General features: G+C 36.8%; 1 protein-coding gene across 2 annotated transcripts in view; it reads left to right on the forward strand.

Annotated features, from left to right (window-relative positions):
• Positions 1 to 12,305: 12,305 nt before the first annotated feature.
• Positions 12,306 to 18,779, forward strand: part of GDAP1L1 (ganglioside induced differentiation associated protein 1 like 1) — a 494,626-nt gene continuing 488,152 nt past the window's right edge. The window contains exon 1 of one of the 2 annotated variants that reach the window (XM_044089994.1): positions 12,306 to 12,554. In XM_044089994.1, the coding sequence (XP_043945929.1) occupies positions 12,378 to 12,554 (177 nt within the window). In that variant the 5' untranslated portion in view covers positions 12,306 to 12,377. The remainder of the gene's footprint in view (positions 12,555 to 18,779) is intronic. The other variant, XM_044089993.1, reaches the window with a different exon arrangement.

Raw genomic sequence — 18,779 nt, forward strand, 5'->3', positions numbered from 1 at the left:
CAAATTTTTTTCCCATGGAAAAAATTTGCTGCTCCGAAACACATACACACAACACAAGCACATCAAACAAACAGCAACCACACACATACATTTAAATTCCTACATCTAATGCTACACTAAACTAAACATACACTATTATCTACCCACTTACTTTAACCCAAACCCTAACCCTAAGGTCTGTCACTACCGCACACTCATCTAACCCGCGCCCTAACCCTAACTCACTTAAACCGCCCCTAACCCTAAAGTCTGTCACTATCGCACACACGCCTAACCCACGCCCTAACCCTAACTCACTTAACCAGCCCCTAACCCTAACATACAAACAATCACACACTTACCTGAACCCAATCCTAACTTTCCACCACAGTGCTAAGAATAGCGAAGCCACAGAAACGGCCAACCGAATTCTTTCCTGAGGAAAGAATTCGCTGTTCTGCAGCTTCGCTATTCTTAGTGTTCACTGAATAGTGTTCGATATCAGAACATTTGATGTTTTAATACTTTGATGTTCTGATATAGACCCGAAAATTATTGCACTAATGGAATATTATTGTACCACTGTGGTTTAATGCCAGAATGTGACATAGATACATGTTTCTTTTTGTATGAGGGTCAACAGGTAGTATTCAGGAGGCAGAAGCAATGAAAGCAGGGTGGTTGACAGCAGGAAGGGATGTAGACTTACATCCAGAACTAAAGGAATGAGCATAGCCAGCTTTAGGCACTAGCAAACCCTGTGGTCGGTGGGAACCCCCTGGCTCAGGGTGCCCCTAACCCTGGGAAGTCATTTTATTTTGTAATTTTGTTAAATGTTTGTTAAACCAACAAAAGCTAGTACAATAATATTGTGTACATAATAAACTAGGTTGGTAATAATAACTCTTATTTATAGCTCCTTCAAAATTCAGAGATATATCTGGTTATGGTAACAGTGTTTTACCAAGTAACAGCTTTCACAATTTCATTAAGTGTGTTACCACTGACATGCAGTAGTACTCTTGACTTAGTTAAATTCATCTAGTGGACATACACTCTTAAAGTCATAGCCAGCTTTAGGCACCTGCAGTACTTGTGGCTACAGGGGCCCCTCCAATCATCCTTGACTGTGTGTGGAGCCCCCCACAAAACCTACTGCATACTGGGGAAAAATAAGGAACAAAAAAGATTATTCATTTTCCACTTATGCACTTTATCTTTAATGGGGTTATGATATTCCCTGTTAGGATAAAATGGATAATCAATGAAGGAATGTGAGTGAGGTAAGTGCTAGAGATTGGCAGTCCACAGTGACTGATCTCATTGCTTACCTTGGATTTTAAGAAGAGCAGATGCTCCCAAGCTTTAGGGATGTTTTTCTCTTTCAAGGAGTTTTACAAATACTGGTAGGACACCAAGGTGCTATAATTCTCAACTTCTTTGCTCAACAATTTTTAGTAAAGCCAAAAATAATAGTAGAATCTTCTTCTTTCAGCTTTTTCCCGGTTAGGGGTCACCACAGCAGATCACCTGTCTGCTCATGATTGGCAGTGAGGTTTTACAGTGTTGAGTTGCCAGCCCAGCACCCACCCTTCCACAGAAGGCACACACACACACACACACACTCACACCTAGGGCCAATTTAGAGTGTCCAATCCACCTACTGCATGTCTTTGGGATGTGGGAGGAAACCGAAGCACCCGGAGAAAACCCACGCGACCACAGGGAGGACATGCAGACTCCGCACAGAAGGCACCCCAGCTGAGGATTGAACTGGAGAACCTCTTGCTGTGAGGTGACACTGCTAACCACTGCACCACCATGGCCGCCCGAAAATAATTGTAGAATAAAGTCTCAAAATCAGGAACACATTTTAAATATTACTCTAATTCACTTAAAAAGTTAATAGAATAAAATATTTTGCATTAACATGATTTTTTGGTCAGTAAGAAGTATGAAACTCTGATATCTGGATTTATTGACTAATCCTGAATTACTTACCAGCAAATTAAACTTTTATGAAGAGCAGAGCAAAATTATGAGGCAAAATCAGGGGCATTGTGAAATCAGGTTCAGTGACAGGTATGCATTACTCCTCAATGAGGTAAATAAAACTGACTTACTCCTGCTGTTGTTTGACGACTGCTAAACAATAGTTATTGATCTGACCTGACAGTACTAGTGCTGCAGAATGTACTTCTATTTGCTGAAATCAGTATAAAACTAGTATGTGTGTATGTGTGCTGTTATTTAAGAGTAACAAGCTAGCAATAATTTATTTAACTTTCTAGTACAAATATCATCAGAATTGCCATTATACTTGTGTGTGTGTTCATGGGGGTTGCAGTATATTTAAGAGTAACATGTGGCCACATTTTCTTTCACTTACCATCAGAAATGTAAAATACACATGATAGGTGGCTAATTTTGATGGCTTGTTAAGAAGGGGGTGTGTGTGAAGGCAACTGTATATTGTAACACTGTTTTGCTCTGGTTGAGTTCTTGGCTATGTTTTTTTTCCCTGTGTGTTTTTTTCTGCATGCCCTCCCTGTATGCGTTTCCATCTTTCTACATTCTCTGATTAACCCTAGCACCTCAAAAACATGCAACAAATGAAACTGGATTCCTCCAGTTTCTCTGAAGGTGAACATACAATGTGTGTAAGTGTGTAAAAAATATCAGTGATTTTTATCTCTGCACACACACACACAATGAGGCGGGGCACATACATTAATTATATTTCAAAAGTAAGGCATGGAATTCATTGCAGAATATTCATACATTTAGAGCTTCTATGTGTGTGGACCCCACACTCAAAGAGTATAAGCGGATTTTGACACTGACATAATGGTTGCCTCTGTCCTCAACCCCACCCATTCTAAAACCAGCCCAGCTCAGACGTGTCTACAAAAGGTTGCTGTAGGTCATGTAATGGGCTGGGGATGGTGTGGTCATTACATCTTTAATTTTCATCATAATCAAACCACAGAGGTGTGCCCAGGAAGTCATTATAGCTTGTGTTGGTGTTATGGACAGTGTTGTCACTGTTTCTTTTTCCTTCTCTCACGGAACTTTGAGGTGTGCAAAATGGTTACTATAGCTTATGTAGGGCCAGTATACTGTCTAGGAGCAACAAAGTGGAATATTTTACTATAATCACTATTTTATTTTCATTTTCCTCACAGTTACACAATAGGCAAGTAGCTTAGGGATAGGGGTGAAGTGTGAGGAGGCATGCAGTGTATATGTATGACACCAGTCACTTGAAATACACATCTGTGGACATTTGAACTACTGCTTTCAACCTAATCTAACATCAAGGGGTGCACAGGCAGTTCCTAGATAGGATTTGTGTATCCTCACAAACAATTGTCCTGTTAGTTTGTTGTGAGCTACTATTTTGTCAGATTTGAACATTAAGCCTTGGGCACAAGTTACGTTTTCCTTGAAAGAAAAAATAAGACTGAAATTCTTTTCTTACTCATGTTTTTTGTTCTGGACACCATTGGATTAAAATGTTGGGAAATACTGTAACATGCACATCAGAGCATTTATAAACCTATGGCTCTGGGACCCTGGCTTAATTGAGTTATTTCTTAAATAGTTATTACTGTTCTGTCTAGTTCAGGTAAGATGTGTTAAAAGATGCAAAGACAACTAAAGATGAACAGTAGCACTGAATTTATTTCTTTAAACATAATTTCTATTGACGCCATCACTGGATGAAAAGGTTGTGTAAAAAGAAACAAAAAAACTTTAAAATGCACTTCAAGGCATATAGAAAGGCATGGTTTCATTGAAAATGCATAAGGGTAAGTCAAAATGTGAGAAAAAGAAGAAAAACAGATATGCATGTTATGGGGAACTGGGATGGGGCGGATGATAGCACAAGAAGATCTGTGTGTGTGTGTGTGTGTGTGTGTGTGTGTGTGTGTGTGTGTGTGTGTGTGTGTGTGTGTGTGTATGCCCCCTTGTGTATGTGTATGTATAGTGCATCTGTAAGTTATGATTATGCAGTGGGTGTGAAAATATGTGTTTCTGTATACTGGTGTCATTGCTAAAGAGAGTAGTACTGGTGTAAGTGTGCATTTATGCATATGATATATTTATAATGTATGTGCATGTGTAATGGATGACTATACATTTGTGTTTGTGTAAACACCCTCTTGAATGGCTATATATGCATGACACTACATGTAAATATGTGCATATATACCTGTGTATTTGTATATGCATGAATATAATTATGTTCTCCCTTCAGGTAGAGAGTCCTGATGGCTAGGAGCGGAACCATCTGCCAAATATGAAAGATGCATGCAGGGCATGGCTGCTGCTAATGCAATCTGTGTGCAGATGCACTGACACAATCCTCAGTAGGTACCGGGGAAATGAGTTACAGCAGTGCTTGGCTATAGCAGATATGAAACTTCTGTATTTATTTCCTGCAGTCAAGTCACACCAAGACATTTAAATGATGTAGAAACCAATGTATGATATGACAAACTGGTACAGGTTCTGATATCTTAAATAGTAGCTGTGAAGCATATGAATGACATCATAGCTCTGATGGCAGTTGGCACAAGAATTAAAATGATGAGTTGATAGTGTTATCTTATAGTCATGGGTTTAAATCCCTTGGTCTCCATTTGCATACCATTCAGTTCCAAACAAGCCATATAATCACTGCCTCTAAAACAGGTACTTGCACCTAGTGGTTATATCTTGTTAAAAAGTAAAAGGCATACCTCACAACTTCTTTATTCAAGAACTCTGGAAAAAGCCAAAAATAATAGGAGGAACAAAGGTTCAAATTAACAGATAATTTTTAAATATTACTCACATTTACGTAAAAAAGTTAATAGCACAACAAAGTTTGCATGAATATGCATTTTTTGAACTGTAAGAAGAATGAAACTCTAATGAATGCCGTTACTGACTGACTGTAATCCTCAGTGATACAGAAGAAAAATCAAAGTTTTAGGAGGGATGAGGCAAAAAAATATATGAGGCCGCATTAGGGATATTCTGCAAAATCAGGGACAGATGAGTGGTACATAAAGCAGCATCACTATACACAGTTAATGCCAGTATTTGTACATCCCATTTCCAATGATGCCATACATCACTGGGGTAAATCTGTAAAGCTGTGGTTAGCCAAGACGATGGCTAAAATGGAACTTATCTCTGAATGCAAACATTGGTTTTACTTTTTCATATGCCTTATTTTGTTCATCCCCATGTTTTAAAGCTATGTATATATATATATATATATATATATATATATATATATATATATATATATATATGTGTGTGTGTGTGTGTGTGTGTGTGTGTGTGTGTGTGTATGTGTGTAGAAATCCATCAGTCTACAACAGGATACAAAATACTACACAGCTAACAATAGATATGCGAAGAAAACACAGTATATAGGATAATATGCACAGCTATTCAGCTGTTTGAGTGACAGTAATGTGTGTGTACATGAATTGTTTAGTCAGTTTTAGCAAAAGAAGTCTTGAGCTGACAAAAGTGCCACGACTACCAGAATACTTCATAAAATCATATTTGACTTGAAAATTGAGTGATACTGGATAATAATAATTAATTATATACCATAAAAATGGGCAAGGAGAAATCAGCGCAGAAAAATGCAAAACTGGAGCATCAGACCTCCCTAACTCTTACAGACATGATATCTTTGAAAAGCTATAAACAAAAAGCAATGAAGTCTAGGTAACTAGAGCACAACTGGGAGTTGAGAGAGTAGAACTCTTAAGAGGCTTATGAAAATATCTCATATAACTTGAGATACAGAAAAACAAACTGTATTTATTTTTTTTTCTTTCCAAATAGTGTAAGCAGAATGTGAAAATGGTTTGAATTAGTACATTACTGCTTTCTGCAGCGGAAATGAGCTGTATAAACTGGACTTGTTGATAAGTGAAGAAAACTGTAGCATTTAAAATGTGGAAACATGATCGGATATTCCTCCCAATGTATGAACAATATTAAGTATTAATTACTAAGACATTATGGCCAGTGTTCATAGTCTGGGGTTTAACAAATGCGTAACAGTTGGGTGTGAATAGCGGCACTACATGTATATGCAAATAAGGTCAGTGAACAGCACTTGTGATGAATAAAGATAAATGAAGCAATTTTAAAAAGAACTCCCACTTTTCACATAACAATAAATTGTATGAAGGTTATCATTTTGTAACTGTGAATTACTTTGCAAAATAGGAAGTTGTATATGCTTTGGCATGTCATAGGCAAGCGCAGCTAAGCACAGTCCCATTCAAAGCATTTTAGAAAATTTGTGGACTGTACAGCAACTAAGAAGGATTCTTAAAAAAAGAAAAGGGGGTTATAATTTTTTGTATATAAGGGTTTTCTTTTGTAGACCCTTCATAGTTTCATTAAAGAAAAGAAATGGGGTGATAGGACAGACTGAAAAAGGGAAACAAATCAAAGAATGAGAGCAGCATAATGAAAAAAGTAAGAGGGTTTGTGCCAGAGGAGGTGGAAGACAATAGGCACTATGTTTTTGTCAGGGGATAGTTCCTTCTATTTTTTTCTAATGTTTACTTTATAACAGGGTAGTGTGGGTAGGAAATAGTGAAAAGGGTGCTGGGGAAATGGTAAGGGAAGTGAGGCTGAGGAAGTGCCAACTGGGATCGCAGTCCACAGAGCCTCAAACATGTCCACTGCCAGATGGAGTTGCAGTGCAGGACCCCCGTGTTGAGGGGATAGGGGCCTGTGATGGCACAGTGGTCAGCACCAACTGGGTGAAGGTGTCTTCTATATGATGAAGACAGGCTTTCACTGGCTGAATTCTCCTGTCCAATACCTCTACCAGTATGTCCTTCACCAAACTCCAAAGCCCCCTTTCTGTGAGGCTTGCCAGGCTGCCACATGTTGCAGTACCTGAAGGACTGGTGCCTCCACTCTGACTCTGCAAGGATGCTCCTGGACAGGCAGAGAGTGATCAGTCCCTAGCCTGTGAAATACATGCCTGGTCTGCTCCTGAGAGATTTGAATCTGTATAAAAAAGGAAAAAATGGAACAGAAGCAAAACAAAAAAGAAGAAAGTTATGCATAAGCAAAATAAGAAAATGAGAGGAAAAAAAGGTGGGGCGAGACAAAACAAAAAAAGCACAACAAAGCCACACAATGCTATTTTAATGTAATTTAACAACACAATATGGAAATACTGCAAAAAAGTCTTTATTGAAGTAAAACTTGTGCATAGAAAGTTCTTATGCTTACAGTGGGGGTAGAGCATGATTAATGTCTCTTCCTCAGACCACCTACAAGTGCAGCCTCATGCCTTCACAGGTGCTGTCATCATTCGAACAGCCAGAACCAGAATGAGGAAAGTATGGTGAGGGCTGTATTAAGCAGGGTAAGAGCCACTCCCTGTTAGGTGTGACATCATCTTGACCAAACTCTTTTTGTTAGCATGTTAAGTATAGCAGGTATAGATACTATTGGCAAGTTTGGTATAACCAAAACTGCTTTGTCTTATACTGATTTTTTTAAAGGAAAACACTCACCTGGCCTTTCAATGTCATATTTTTTAAATACATGAACAGTAACTGTCATTATTAATGTTTATTGATAAAGTGTTTTTTATACCCTAACAGCAATATGTGTCATGCATTGAAGTGGATGTTTTTTTTTTAAGGTGGGGGAAAAATAAAGGTCACCAGCAATGTGAAGAATTATTTTTATGACTTTATGATATGTATCAGTTGTTAGGGTGTGACAGATGGTGTTTGATGAGCAGGTATGACTCCATGTTGAATTTTACTATATTCTTTTTGGGTAGTTTAGGGCAATAAGCATTACTCAGCGGGCAGCCTGGCATTGCTGCAGATTGTAGCGGAGTTCATAGTCATCTGCAGTGCATCCATATTATTTTGAAATGCATTTATGTACTTTAAAATGTGCACTCACAATTTGTGTCATGTTGAAATATGCAGATATACCTCCAGACACATTTGTGCAACACTGTGATTCATAGACATGTGTATAAATTATCCTAATTTGCATAACAAATTTATGCCAGTAGGTTGAGCACCACAACATTAATTTGTAAATTACCAGTAGGAGGTAAATGACTTAAGATTCTGCAGACATCTCAAAATTAGTAAAATTCTATAAAATATGTATTATTTAGTAATAGACACTTTAAGAATTACTTTAATATTGATTTAAAGGTCACCTGCAATACATTTTGATGTGCATTGTGAATGTATTCACACAATGATATATGCAGTACATTAATAATTTTAAGAAATGGTCATTAAAGATGTGTAGTATAGTGATTGTGCAGACACAGAAAAAAATAATTTTTCCCATGTCTGCACAATCACTACACTTCACTTCTTTAATGTTCATTTCTTAAAATCATTAATGTATTGCATATATCATGGGAGGCAACTTCAAAAGGACCAACATTTACCAGTTATGCAGTGGTGTGAATACATCCACAATACACATCAAAATGCATTGCAGGTGACCTTTAAAACCTTGAACATTTTCAGTGTGCAGAAAGGCCAGGAACTGGCAGTGAAAGAAAAATACATGGCAATAGCAGATAGTAGTGCGGGTTGTTGCTTTGTGCAAGTATTGTCATTGAATAAACTGTAGTGTAGTTTAGATAACATTGTTTTCTGCATATTTATTGAGATAATACCTCACTGTGAGTGGCTGGAGTAGATGGCAAGTGGTTTCTACTTGAACAGCTGATGTCATCCAAACAGTACTGTCACAGGTATCTGACTGCACCCCTCCTTTATTTCTGTAGTACTGATGGAGAATAACGGATTAAAGCATACACATGATAACTTTAGCCATGAAGAAAAGTGTGTCCTCATGGCAGCACTTATGACATATGGGCAACTTCTTTTTGGTAAAGGGGGCCCAGATAGCTGACAGGAACAAAGCCTGGAGTCAAATATTTGTTGAAATCAATGCAGTTAGAGGCAGAAGCATTATTAGTCAAAGTGGGACTACAACTGGGAGCAGCAGTGATAGCAAGTGTTGCTTCAACACCAGACTGGCGCATGATAATATTATGCAGAATGCAATAGGTAAACATCCTGCATGCAATAGCTGGGTCATACTGAAAAGAAACCCCCCCCCCGACTCATTCACGCACCTGAAATGGCTCTTCAGGAGGGCAAACCACCCTCTCAATGACAATACAGGTCTGGGACAGGGATGTATTATATTTCTCCTCTGCAGCTCCAGAAGGATTTCTCACTGGAGTCATGAGCCCGGTGGATATCTGCCATCCCCTTTAAAAAAGAAAAAAGGGAGAGAAGGGGGGAGAAAACAGGAAAATAAACATTAATATACAGCAATAAAGTATAATATGAAGAACTACTTAAATAACATGAAAAAAAAAAGAAATTAAACTTACCAACAAGATAACCACTGAGCAGCCTACCATGCAGGAAGAGGTGGTAGAGTAAGCTTGTGTGCCAGTTATGGCAAACATGCACACTGCCTGGATGCTGGGCAGAAATGTTGGTGAAGTACCCCCATGCATCACACACTACCTGGCAACTGATGGAATGGCAACCCTACCTATCATAGTACTGTTCCCCTTTGTGGACCAGGAGGGGCACTAGTTGCAAAATGGGTGCAATCTATCACACTGATTACTTCAGGGAAATATATAAATATATATATATGTGTGTGTGTGTATATGTATATGTATATGTATATATATATATATATATATATATATATATATATATATATATATATATGTTACACAGAGACACACACACACATACACACACACACACCTATATATATATATATATATATATATATATATATATATATATATATATATATCTATATATATATGCACATATATATGGGTTATCTTAAATATAACTGATCTAACACACACTTCATTTATGCCCAGCATAACTCAAAAAATATAAAAACAGAATTTTTTACCATGGGGCAACCCCCCCCCCCTCACTCTCAATATGCAGGCTTTACCCCACCTATAGCAGCTATACAGTCAGGCTAAATGGGAAGAAAGAGGTAAAACAGTGAACGTACACCAACAGGTCTCCCAATCCAACTCATAGAACTAAAACAACAACAATATTACTTATAAACCTATAAGAAAACTAATATCTTGGATAACAAATTATATATAGTATGTATGCATGGATATATATATATATATATATATATATATATATATATATATATATGTACATGTGTTTGTGTGTGTGTCTGTACACATATATTTTTTTCCCTGCTATGAAAAATCTCCTCTTACCAGAACATTTCCTTCTGGTATTGTCACTAGAAGCTTTAAAGTTCTGGTACATATTTACACTAAATGTTCCTTGAATCATTTGTTTTTGTCTCTGTTGCTTTTAAAGTCAATTCAAAAAAGGCAGTTTATTGTGTTTGTGAAGAATACTTTTCCTTGCAAACTGTGAAAGCTGAATTTGGGGTTAAATAATTATTTTAAAAACATGCCTATGTCCATAATGATAGTGATGGAATACTAAGCATTTGGTAACCTCAGTGATGTTAAATATCCAGTGATAGTTTCAAGGATACCACTGCAACCTTCTCCATGAAATTTATAAGCTTTTATGTTTGTACCCTGTAGTCAACAATGACTCAACTAAGAGACTGTGTCACTACATTCTCCTGATGCACTCCCTGTGCTCCAAAGGAAAGAGAGGCATAATACATGCCAAATCATCTTGATGTCTAATCTCTTCATACCTTAAAGCTTTTAATATAATTGGATTTATAAGGAGTAAGGACAATATAACACAAATATTACTGATCAAGGAATGTCACTGCTTTTAAGCACAATTCCTCTTTTAAAATTTGTTTTTGAGAGGAACAGTTGCAGTTGTAAACTGAAATACCACAGCAAAAATGTTAAACAGTCGTTTCACATTAAAACACCACATTTTTTACTTGTAAGGTTCATACTGCCAAGTACACAAAAAGTATTATCATCATATCTCTCAACTGTCCAGATTGTTGCAGAATGTCCATATTTTTCCTCATATTTTTGTTCTGTTCCTAATAAAAGTTGCGTTTTTCTGACAAATTATTGAGTACTGCAGTTATGAAATAATGACTGACATTTGAATATGCTACTTCATAAACTTCAGCAAATGCATACTAATACAAATCTTGTTATTCTAGGAACTTCCTAAGTATATTAGAGCAATATTAAAATCTGTTCCAATTTTTGGGCCTTTGCCACCCCTCCCCCCAAATTATTTTAGGCTTTGTCCATACCTCTCAACTGTCCAGATTTTCGCAGAAAGTCCAGATTTTTGCCTCATACGTTTAGTCTGTTTCTCATAAAATTTATGTTTTTTTGGCAAATCATTGAGGATTGAGATAACTAAACGATACTAAATAATCGCATGCATTTGAGTTTCATACTTCATATCCTTCAGAAAATACATAATTTAAAACCTGTTATTCTAGCAACTTTCTACGTTTATGCAAGCAATGTTTAGAATAAGCCCCTATTTTTGGGCCTTTGTCCCCTCATTATTTCTTTGTCCAGGTTTCATGTGCTAAGAAGTTGAGAGGTATGGGTTTGTCCAGATTTCTTGCACCAAGAGGGTGAGGGGCATGATTATTATTATTATTATGTGTCGGATTCCTGATGGTGTTCCTTTGTGCTTGATTTTTTTAAGGTTTATCCTTGATTTAAAAGTTACATGATTTAACATGCTCGGAACAACGTCAAACTACAACTTACAGCAACGGGCATCATATGCGGATGAAACAATCTGATACCAAAATAATAATAATAATAATAATGAGATTACACATAAACAATCATACTTAATATGGTCTTCTTTACAATCAGTAAATAAAGGCCGGTGCTATCAACTTGACGGTCGGTAAACGACTTTTTGCCTCAATTCGTCTTTCGCTTGACCCAGCGGCCACTTAAACAAAGGGCAGTCACATATCGAGGCTTGATCCCATTCAAAAGACAAGTGCTGCGGATAAAGGTATTTTTTTCTCCTTAATGCCTTGTGGTACTCATTCTGCTAATGCTCGGGTTCAAGGCTGTTTTGTGTTATACCATGTACTGACTGTAATAAAACTGCGGGAAGAGCACCAGAAATGTAATTAACAAAATCTTCGGAATCTGACTTTTCGTTGGCCATTCTCTTCCTATATTCATTAAGATCAGCGATCCGGGACAAGGATTACTGCTTGCCCTGCGATCAGCTTCTAGTAGTAACATGTCAGGCGACTGGTGATTGTTGGTGCTGCTGCTGATGATGATGCAGACCCACGGAACCATGTGATGCTCAGTTGGTGCTGATGCTGCCGTTCTGCTCTTTCTTCCCTCTCAGGCTGTCATGGCGACTCCCAACAATGTTGCTCCCACCAACTGCAGCTGGTGGCCCATTTCAACCCCAGAGAACGAGGGAAAGACCCCTGAAGGAGAACCCCCTCAAGATTTACCGGATATGGGAGTAAAATCGAAAGACCGGCTCGTTCTTTATCACTGGACACAGTCCTTCAGCTCACAAAAGGTAAATACATTCTTAAAAGATGAAATACTCGCCAGGCAAGCAGTCACACATCATAAACCTTCATGCTTGCCAGCGTGTGACTTGCCTGTGCAGCAGACAGCAGTCTTGTATAATTTACATATAACTCAGCTAAGGGCAGCCAATAAATGTGAAATATTTATTTTAAAACTGCCGAGTTTGTGCCTTTTGACGTCGCTTTGAACTATGTCTTGTAATCGCCAGATGTCAGATTGGGGATCCCTTTACCCTTTAAGTATTATATTGCAATTAATTTAGATATCACACGTCGGATGTCTGAAACGTATGGCACTCTGTTTCTCTCTCTCTCTCTCTCTCTCTGCATTTTATCTTAAAATGTTTTACTGTAAATGTGACCTTTAGTAATCATAGCTAGCTTAAATAAGCAATCCGTCATTGCTGGCAACCTTTTCATACAAAGCAAGTAAATAAAAGCAGCAAGGTGTAATTGCAAAAATGCAACACTAAATGCCTCAGTTAAAAGGCAGTTCGACTAATATTCAGCTGGGGGGGGGGGGGGGATTTAACAGGATGATGCGATGAACAAATAATAATCTGAACTGAATATATAAATGCTCTTAGCTTTACATTTTGCACTAGACAGTTTGACATTGATGCTGATGACGCTGTGGGCAGTAACTAATAGTAACCAGTACAGAGTGAGGTCTGAAATAGCACACTTTTGATCCCTTGAAGGAATACATATGAGCTTGTTTGCTTTGCTTATGGGGCTAATCTAGATTCTAACTGGTATCAGTTATCAGTTCCATAGCATGTTTATTACTTTGATACTGTCATTATTAATTGAATAACTTTCAGCTACAAAATTTATAGACCTTTTTGCCTGTTAAATAAACAGAGGGCAACTTTCAATGAGCATAACTTGTTGTATAGTCTCAACTTCTATGTTCAAGAATTCCCGACAAAGACAAAATACTGGTGAGACAAAGGCCCCAGATAAGGGACATTTTTAAATATTAATTTGCTTAAGAAGTTAATGGAACAGGTTTTGTATAAATGCACATTTTCAAAATAATACGAAATATGAAACTGTTATGTCTGGCTTTTCTGACTGACTGTAATACTTCGTGATTTACCAGAAAATTAAAACTTGTACAAGAGACAGGCCAAAAATATGAGGCAAAATATGGGACATTCTGAAAATCAGGGACAATTAAAAGGTATGACTAGCTGTTAAACAAAGGTGTACAATGCAGTTAAAGAAAAAAATCGTACTACTAAGAAATAACACTGTGAGGCTTCTGAAAGCACTTTAAACTATTCTAAATCCATCCACTAAGGTAAGAAAGCACCCGATAAAGTACTGGTACTTATACAATGAGTGCTTTCAGAAGATCAAGAGAAATATGGACAGAATGATAAGGAAAGAGTGAGGTGTAAACAAACAAATGGGAGAAACAGAGTTTTAACTAATGTATTATGGTACAACTGGAGGAAGACAGAAAGGGAAGGGGAAGTAGATTCAGGAGACAAGGAAGAAGGTAAAAAGATCCTGAGTGTCCATACAAGGAAGGTAATAAAGATAGTTGACACAGAAACTAAACAAGGAAGAGGAGCAGGCAAAGTCAAGAGTACTTGTGGACAGCAGGGTGCCTAGCCAAGTACCTTGAGAAGAGACATTGCATCAAGTTGATGTAACCTGCCAGAAAGCAGTAGCCAGGAGGAAGAAAACAGAGGAGCAGAACTAGCAGTAAGCCTGACGAGTCATTTGTTAACAAACAATTGCAAACCTTTATAAAGGGATGACCAACCTGGCAGGTATAAAGGAGTGGGTAGTAAGTGTTTCTTCAAATGTGTGTGTCTATATATGTGTGTAGGTAGGGAGAACATTCTCTAAAAGACAAAATAAAAATAAGTAGATTGAAAAAGAGTCCGTTGGGATGTGCAGCCTTAAGTTAAGTAAAGAGTTTCTAATTTAATCAACCTATCTCTTTCTCTCTCACTATCGATATATATATATATATATATATATATATATATATATATATATATATATATATAAAACAAATCCATTTGAAACATGTAACATCAAATTACAGGATGTATATAATAGAAAATAGTCATCTACTATTTTTTTGGCTATTCTTTTCGCTACCATCACAGCTTGTATAAGGTGTTTGGATGAAATTCTCCTTCTCTGTGTTACTCATATGTGTAACACATAGGATTAAATGTTTAAGATTTTGCTATGAAATGTGGACTTTCTGAAAGTCAACATGCACCCTGTGGTATGGGAGGCAAGCCCCCCCCCCCAAACCCTTAAATGTAAATATACCAACTCCAAGGTCACACCGACTTGAAGAAGTGAGAAATGTTCTAAAACAAATGAATCATTGCTATCATACATTAACCGTACTGGCAATTATTTCTTATGGGAAATAGGATTTGACATTATTACTGTTCATCTTTTTATCTGCATGATACTGTACTCAAGCAAGTTCATCTTGAGTAGATATATAGGGGAGCCCATTTCTAACAGTAGATCCAAAAAGTCAGCCTATCCGACATTTTAAAAAGTACTCCACATGCATGTGTCAATTTTTGTCCAGTAGACAAAAACTGTATGCTGAAATTTGGATGCGTGTCAAAAATCAAGGGATTCTGGAAGCATATCCTATTCCTTGATTAGTCCTTATTGAAAGGTATGGCACTGGAATGCAGATTCTGTAGCACTCTGTCAGGATACAGAGAGCAGAATGGAGAATAAGAGTGTGATGCATACCCATTTGAAAATATAGGTTGGAGTCAATTTTATTGACAGATGGAAGATATACGGAGCAAACAAAGTGAGTATGGTTCTATGTGAAAATAAAATCTTTTCTTTCATTCTAACCCCTGCTGATCATAAGTGAAAATAAATATGCTAGTAGAGGGTGTGGGAAAACATTGCTCCATATGGGGTGCAAGGAGCAGCTTGCTCTTCTGTGAAAAAATGAATGCATGCATGTATGTATTTATTTATGGATGGTTACTGAAGATTAGCTCCTTAAGAAATCTGCACTGAAATCTGCACTGAAATCTTTATTTCTTGATGGAGAAACTGGCTAAAACTTCTAATTAGAAAATCACTTGAAAACAGTATTATGTAGGCCAAAGTCCCTGGTCCACTTTTATAGCCTTAAGTGAATACTATAACTTCATTGTCATCATTGTTACACAAGTAAAGGCATGGTAACAGTGAGCAAATTTCTTTAACAAGTTATTTTTACATGAAAGCATGTATTCCGTGCAGATTCTAATACAACTGGTCTTTATTGACTCAGGCTTATAACATCTGTTTTTTTTATAGTTTTCTGGATGGCCATTTGGGGAAAACAGCTGTTGCCGTATGTTTAGATGAATATCTATTGAGACATTTTCTTGTTCAGCAGTCCTATAACATAGTCAAGGTATAGATAGTCTCCTCTAATACAGAGGTTTATGTAGTTATTGTTATTCAAGTTAGTTTAGTGCTTGAATAATTTGTTTCCAGAAATGTATCTGTTTTTAAAGAACATCACTAAACATGCAATGAGCAAGTTCAAATATGAGAAAATATGATTATGATATAGAGCATTTATAACAACTTGAGAAAGTACAGTGAAGTTTCTGAAAAAGTTCCAGAATTTGAAATGTATAAATGGCATATATATCTAGGCTTTACTATGCTTCTGAATAATATACAGGCACCATCATGAATGATACATATAAACTGCGGTGGTACAGCGGTAGCATTGTTGCCTCACAGCAAGAGGTTCTCCTGTTCGATTCTTTGTTAGAGTGCCTTCTGTGTGGAGTCTGCATGTCCTCCCCATGGTCGAGTGGCCTCCAAAAGACATGTGCGAATGGGTGTGCCTTTGCTGAAGGTTGGGTGTCAGGCTGGCAACTCGGCACCATAAAAATTTACTGCCAATCATTAGCGGACTAGAGTTCCGCTGTGGTGAACCCTAACCTGGAAAAGACAAACAAAAAAAACATCATGAATGATACATGATATATATACATTAAATGCCAAAACTTACTCTTACAATACTAATCCTGTCTTTAAAATGTGTGATAGGGCCTACCAACTTTCTGGTTTATGAATTTATTCCTTTGATGGAAAGCACTCTGTTTACCTTTAAAGCTGAGAGCATTTGATTAAATCTACTCTGAGTGCATCACAGTCAGCATAAGACAATTCTGGAAAAGTGGACAAAGAATTTGAACAACAGAAACATTAAATATATATACCACAAAAGGAAAAATGTACCCATGAGGGCAATAAGTGTAAGTGGGAGTGTGTCTTATCTTTTTAAGTAATTGCATTTTAGGTCAACTTCTTTACAGATGTATTTGCTGTCACACTGCTTGTCATGTGCTGCAATTTATTCATTACATTTTGTAGTACTGCATGTCTCTCTACATGGTTCTGCCTCTGTATATGGCTGTGCATATACACTGCAAGGACTGGTGCATTTTAAAGCCACTTACTGTATTTGTTAGGAGCTTGGTGCTTAAATATTTGTATTTTTGTATGTTCATGTTGGCTAAAGGGCATCAGAACAAATTAACAAGTATGAAATGCCTTGATTTCATTGCTGGAGTGTTTATTTATTTATTTATTTTTTTATTTCCATATGTTAATATGTTTGGATAGTTGCCACTGCTGTGGTAATGAAAATGAGGTTATTGCAAGTATATCTAGTAGGCTGTTGTTGCTTACTGTTAGTAGAAAAGATCCAAAATTCATAGCTACTGGATTTCCAATTCTTTCTGTGAAAAAGATTTAGCCATATTTGATAAAAACACTTTTTTAAGGGTATACACCACATGACAGCATAGAAATAGGATGCCTAACAGTGTTAAATAATTTCCCTGCCATCTGCTTGGTCAATTTCTTACATTCCTTGCGTGTGTGTCTGTGTGTAAATTCTTTTGTTAATAATGTTTGTAATGTGATCTAAATAGAGGACTTTGGACTATGATGAAAGTCGGAGGCAAGAATTAAAGCAAGTAATATAAATTCAATGAAGTATGCATGGTATACAATAAAGAAGAAATGAAACAGTTATTAAAACAACAGTGTAAAGCAAGAACTTAGAAAGTGTATGATACACAAAGTAAGCAGTATTGTTCAGAAAAGTGTAAGCATTTTGCTTCCATCAGATATATAATAGCTGTGTAAAATATACATTTATAGTTAACAACAACTTTAAATATACTAAACAAATAAAGAATTGTTTTGTTCCTTCAGACATATAGTATCCATCTAAGACATATATTTAAGGCTATTAATTAAACAACTAAAGGTTTATATTAAAAGAATAATGAGAGACAGAGGTAGTCTATGTCGGGTCTATAGTAGATCACCGAATGCTTAAAAAAGCAAATGGTGATTAATCAACCCTATGTAAGCAAAAGCTTACAATTTGAAACTATCAGAACAGCAATTCTTTTCCTAGGGAAAATAATCACTGTTCCAACAAAAACACCCCAAAACAAACCCCACTTTAAACATTACATTAAGTGGGGGGACTTCACATCCCACACACCCCCCTACTTAAATATACCAACTCTGAGACCACACTACAGTGCTGAAAATGGCAAAGTAATGAAGCAGCCAAGTGAATTCTTTCCCAGGGAAAGAATTCACCTAAAAGCCACTTCAATATTTTGCCATTTTAGGTTTTTGAGTTCGACCAAGATGCATTCGAAAGAATGCGTCTTTGGTCTTCTAATAGGGAACCATCTATGTCACTAGGAGAAATTGAAATAAGACATATATTAAAAAGTGCTGAAAGTTGAGGAAATTGCACGTTTGGACATATTGAAGAATAATTTTATGCAGCTATATGGAACAATTACATCCAAGGCAGTTACACAGTGAAAAGGCACGACTAATTAAATAAATGAGCTTTATTGGACCCATCAAGGTTTGCTTTATAGCCTTGGACTATATCTGCAGCATCTCTCACTGTTACTTAACATTAAAATTACACTGTTTTCATACCTCTCAACTGCACAGATTTTCTCAGCATGTCCAGATTTTTTCATCATATTTTTGGTCAAGTTTTCATAAAATTGTTGTTTTCTGGCAAATTAGCAGCAAATTATTAAAGATTGAAGTTAGTAAATAATGACAGAGATTTGAGTTTCAGACTTTGTACCCTTTAGAAAATTCATGCTAATACAAAACCTGTTATTCTATCAACTTTCTAAGTTTTT

This window comes from Protopterus annectens, chromosome 12.part0 (assembly GCF_019279795.1).
Source record: "Protopterus annectens isolate FY-2018-M chromosome 12.part0, PAN1.0, whole genome shotgun sequence".
Classification (NCBI taxonomy): Eukaryota; Metazoa; Chordata; order Ceratodontiformes; family Protopteridae; genus Protopterus; species Protopterus annectens.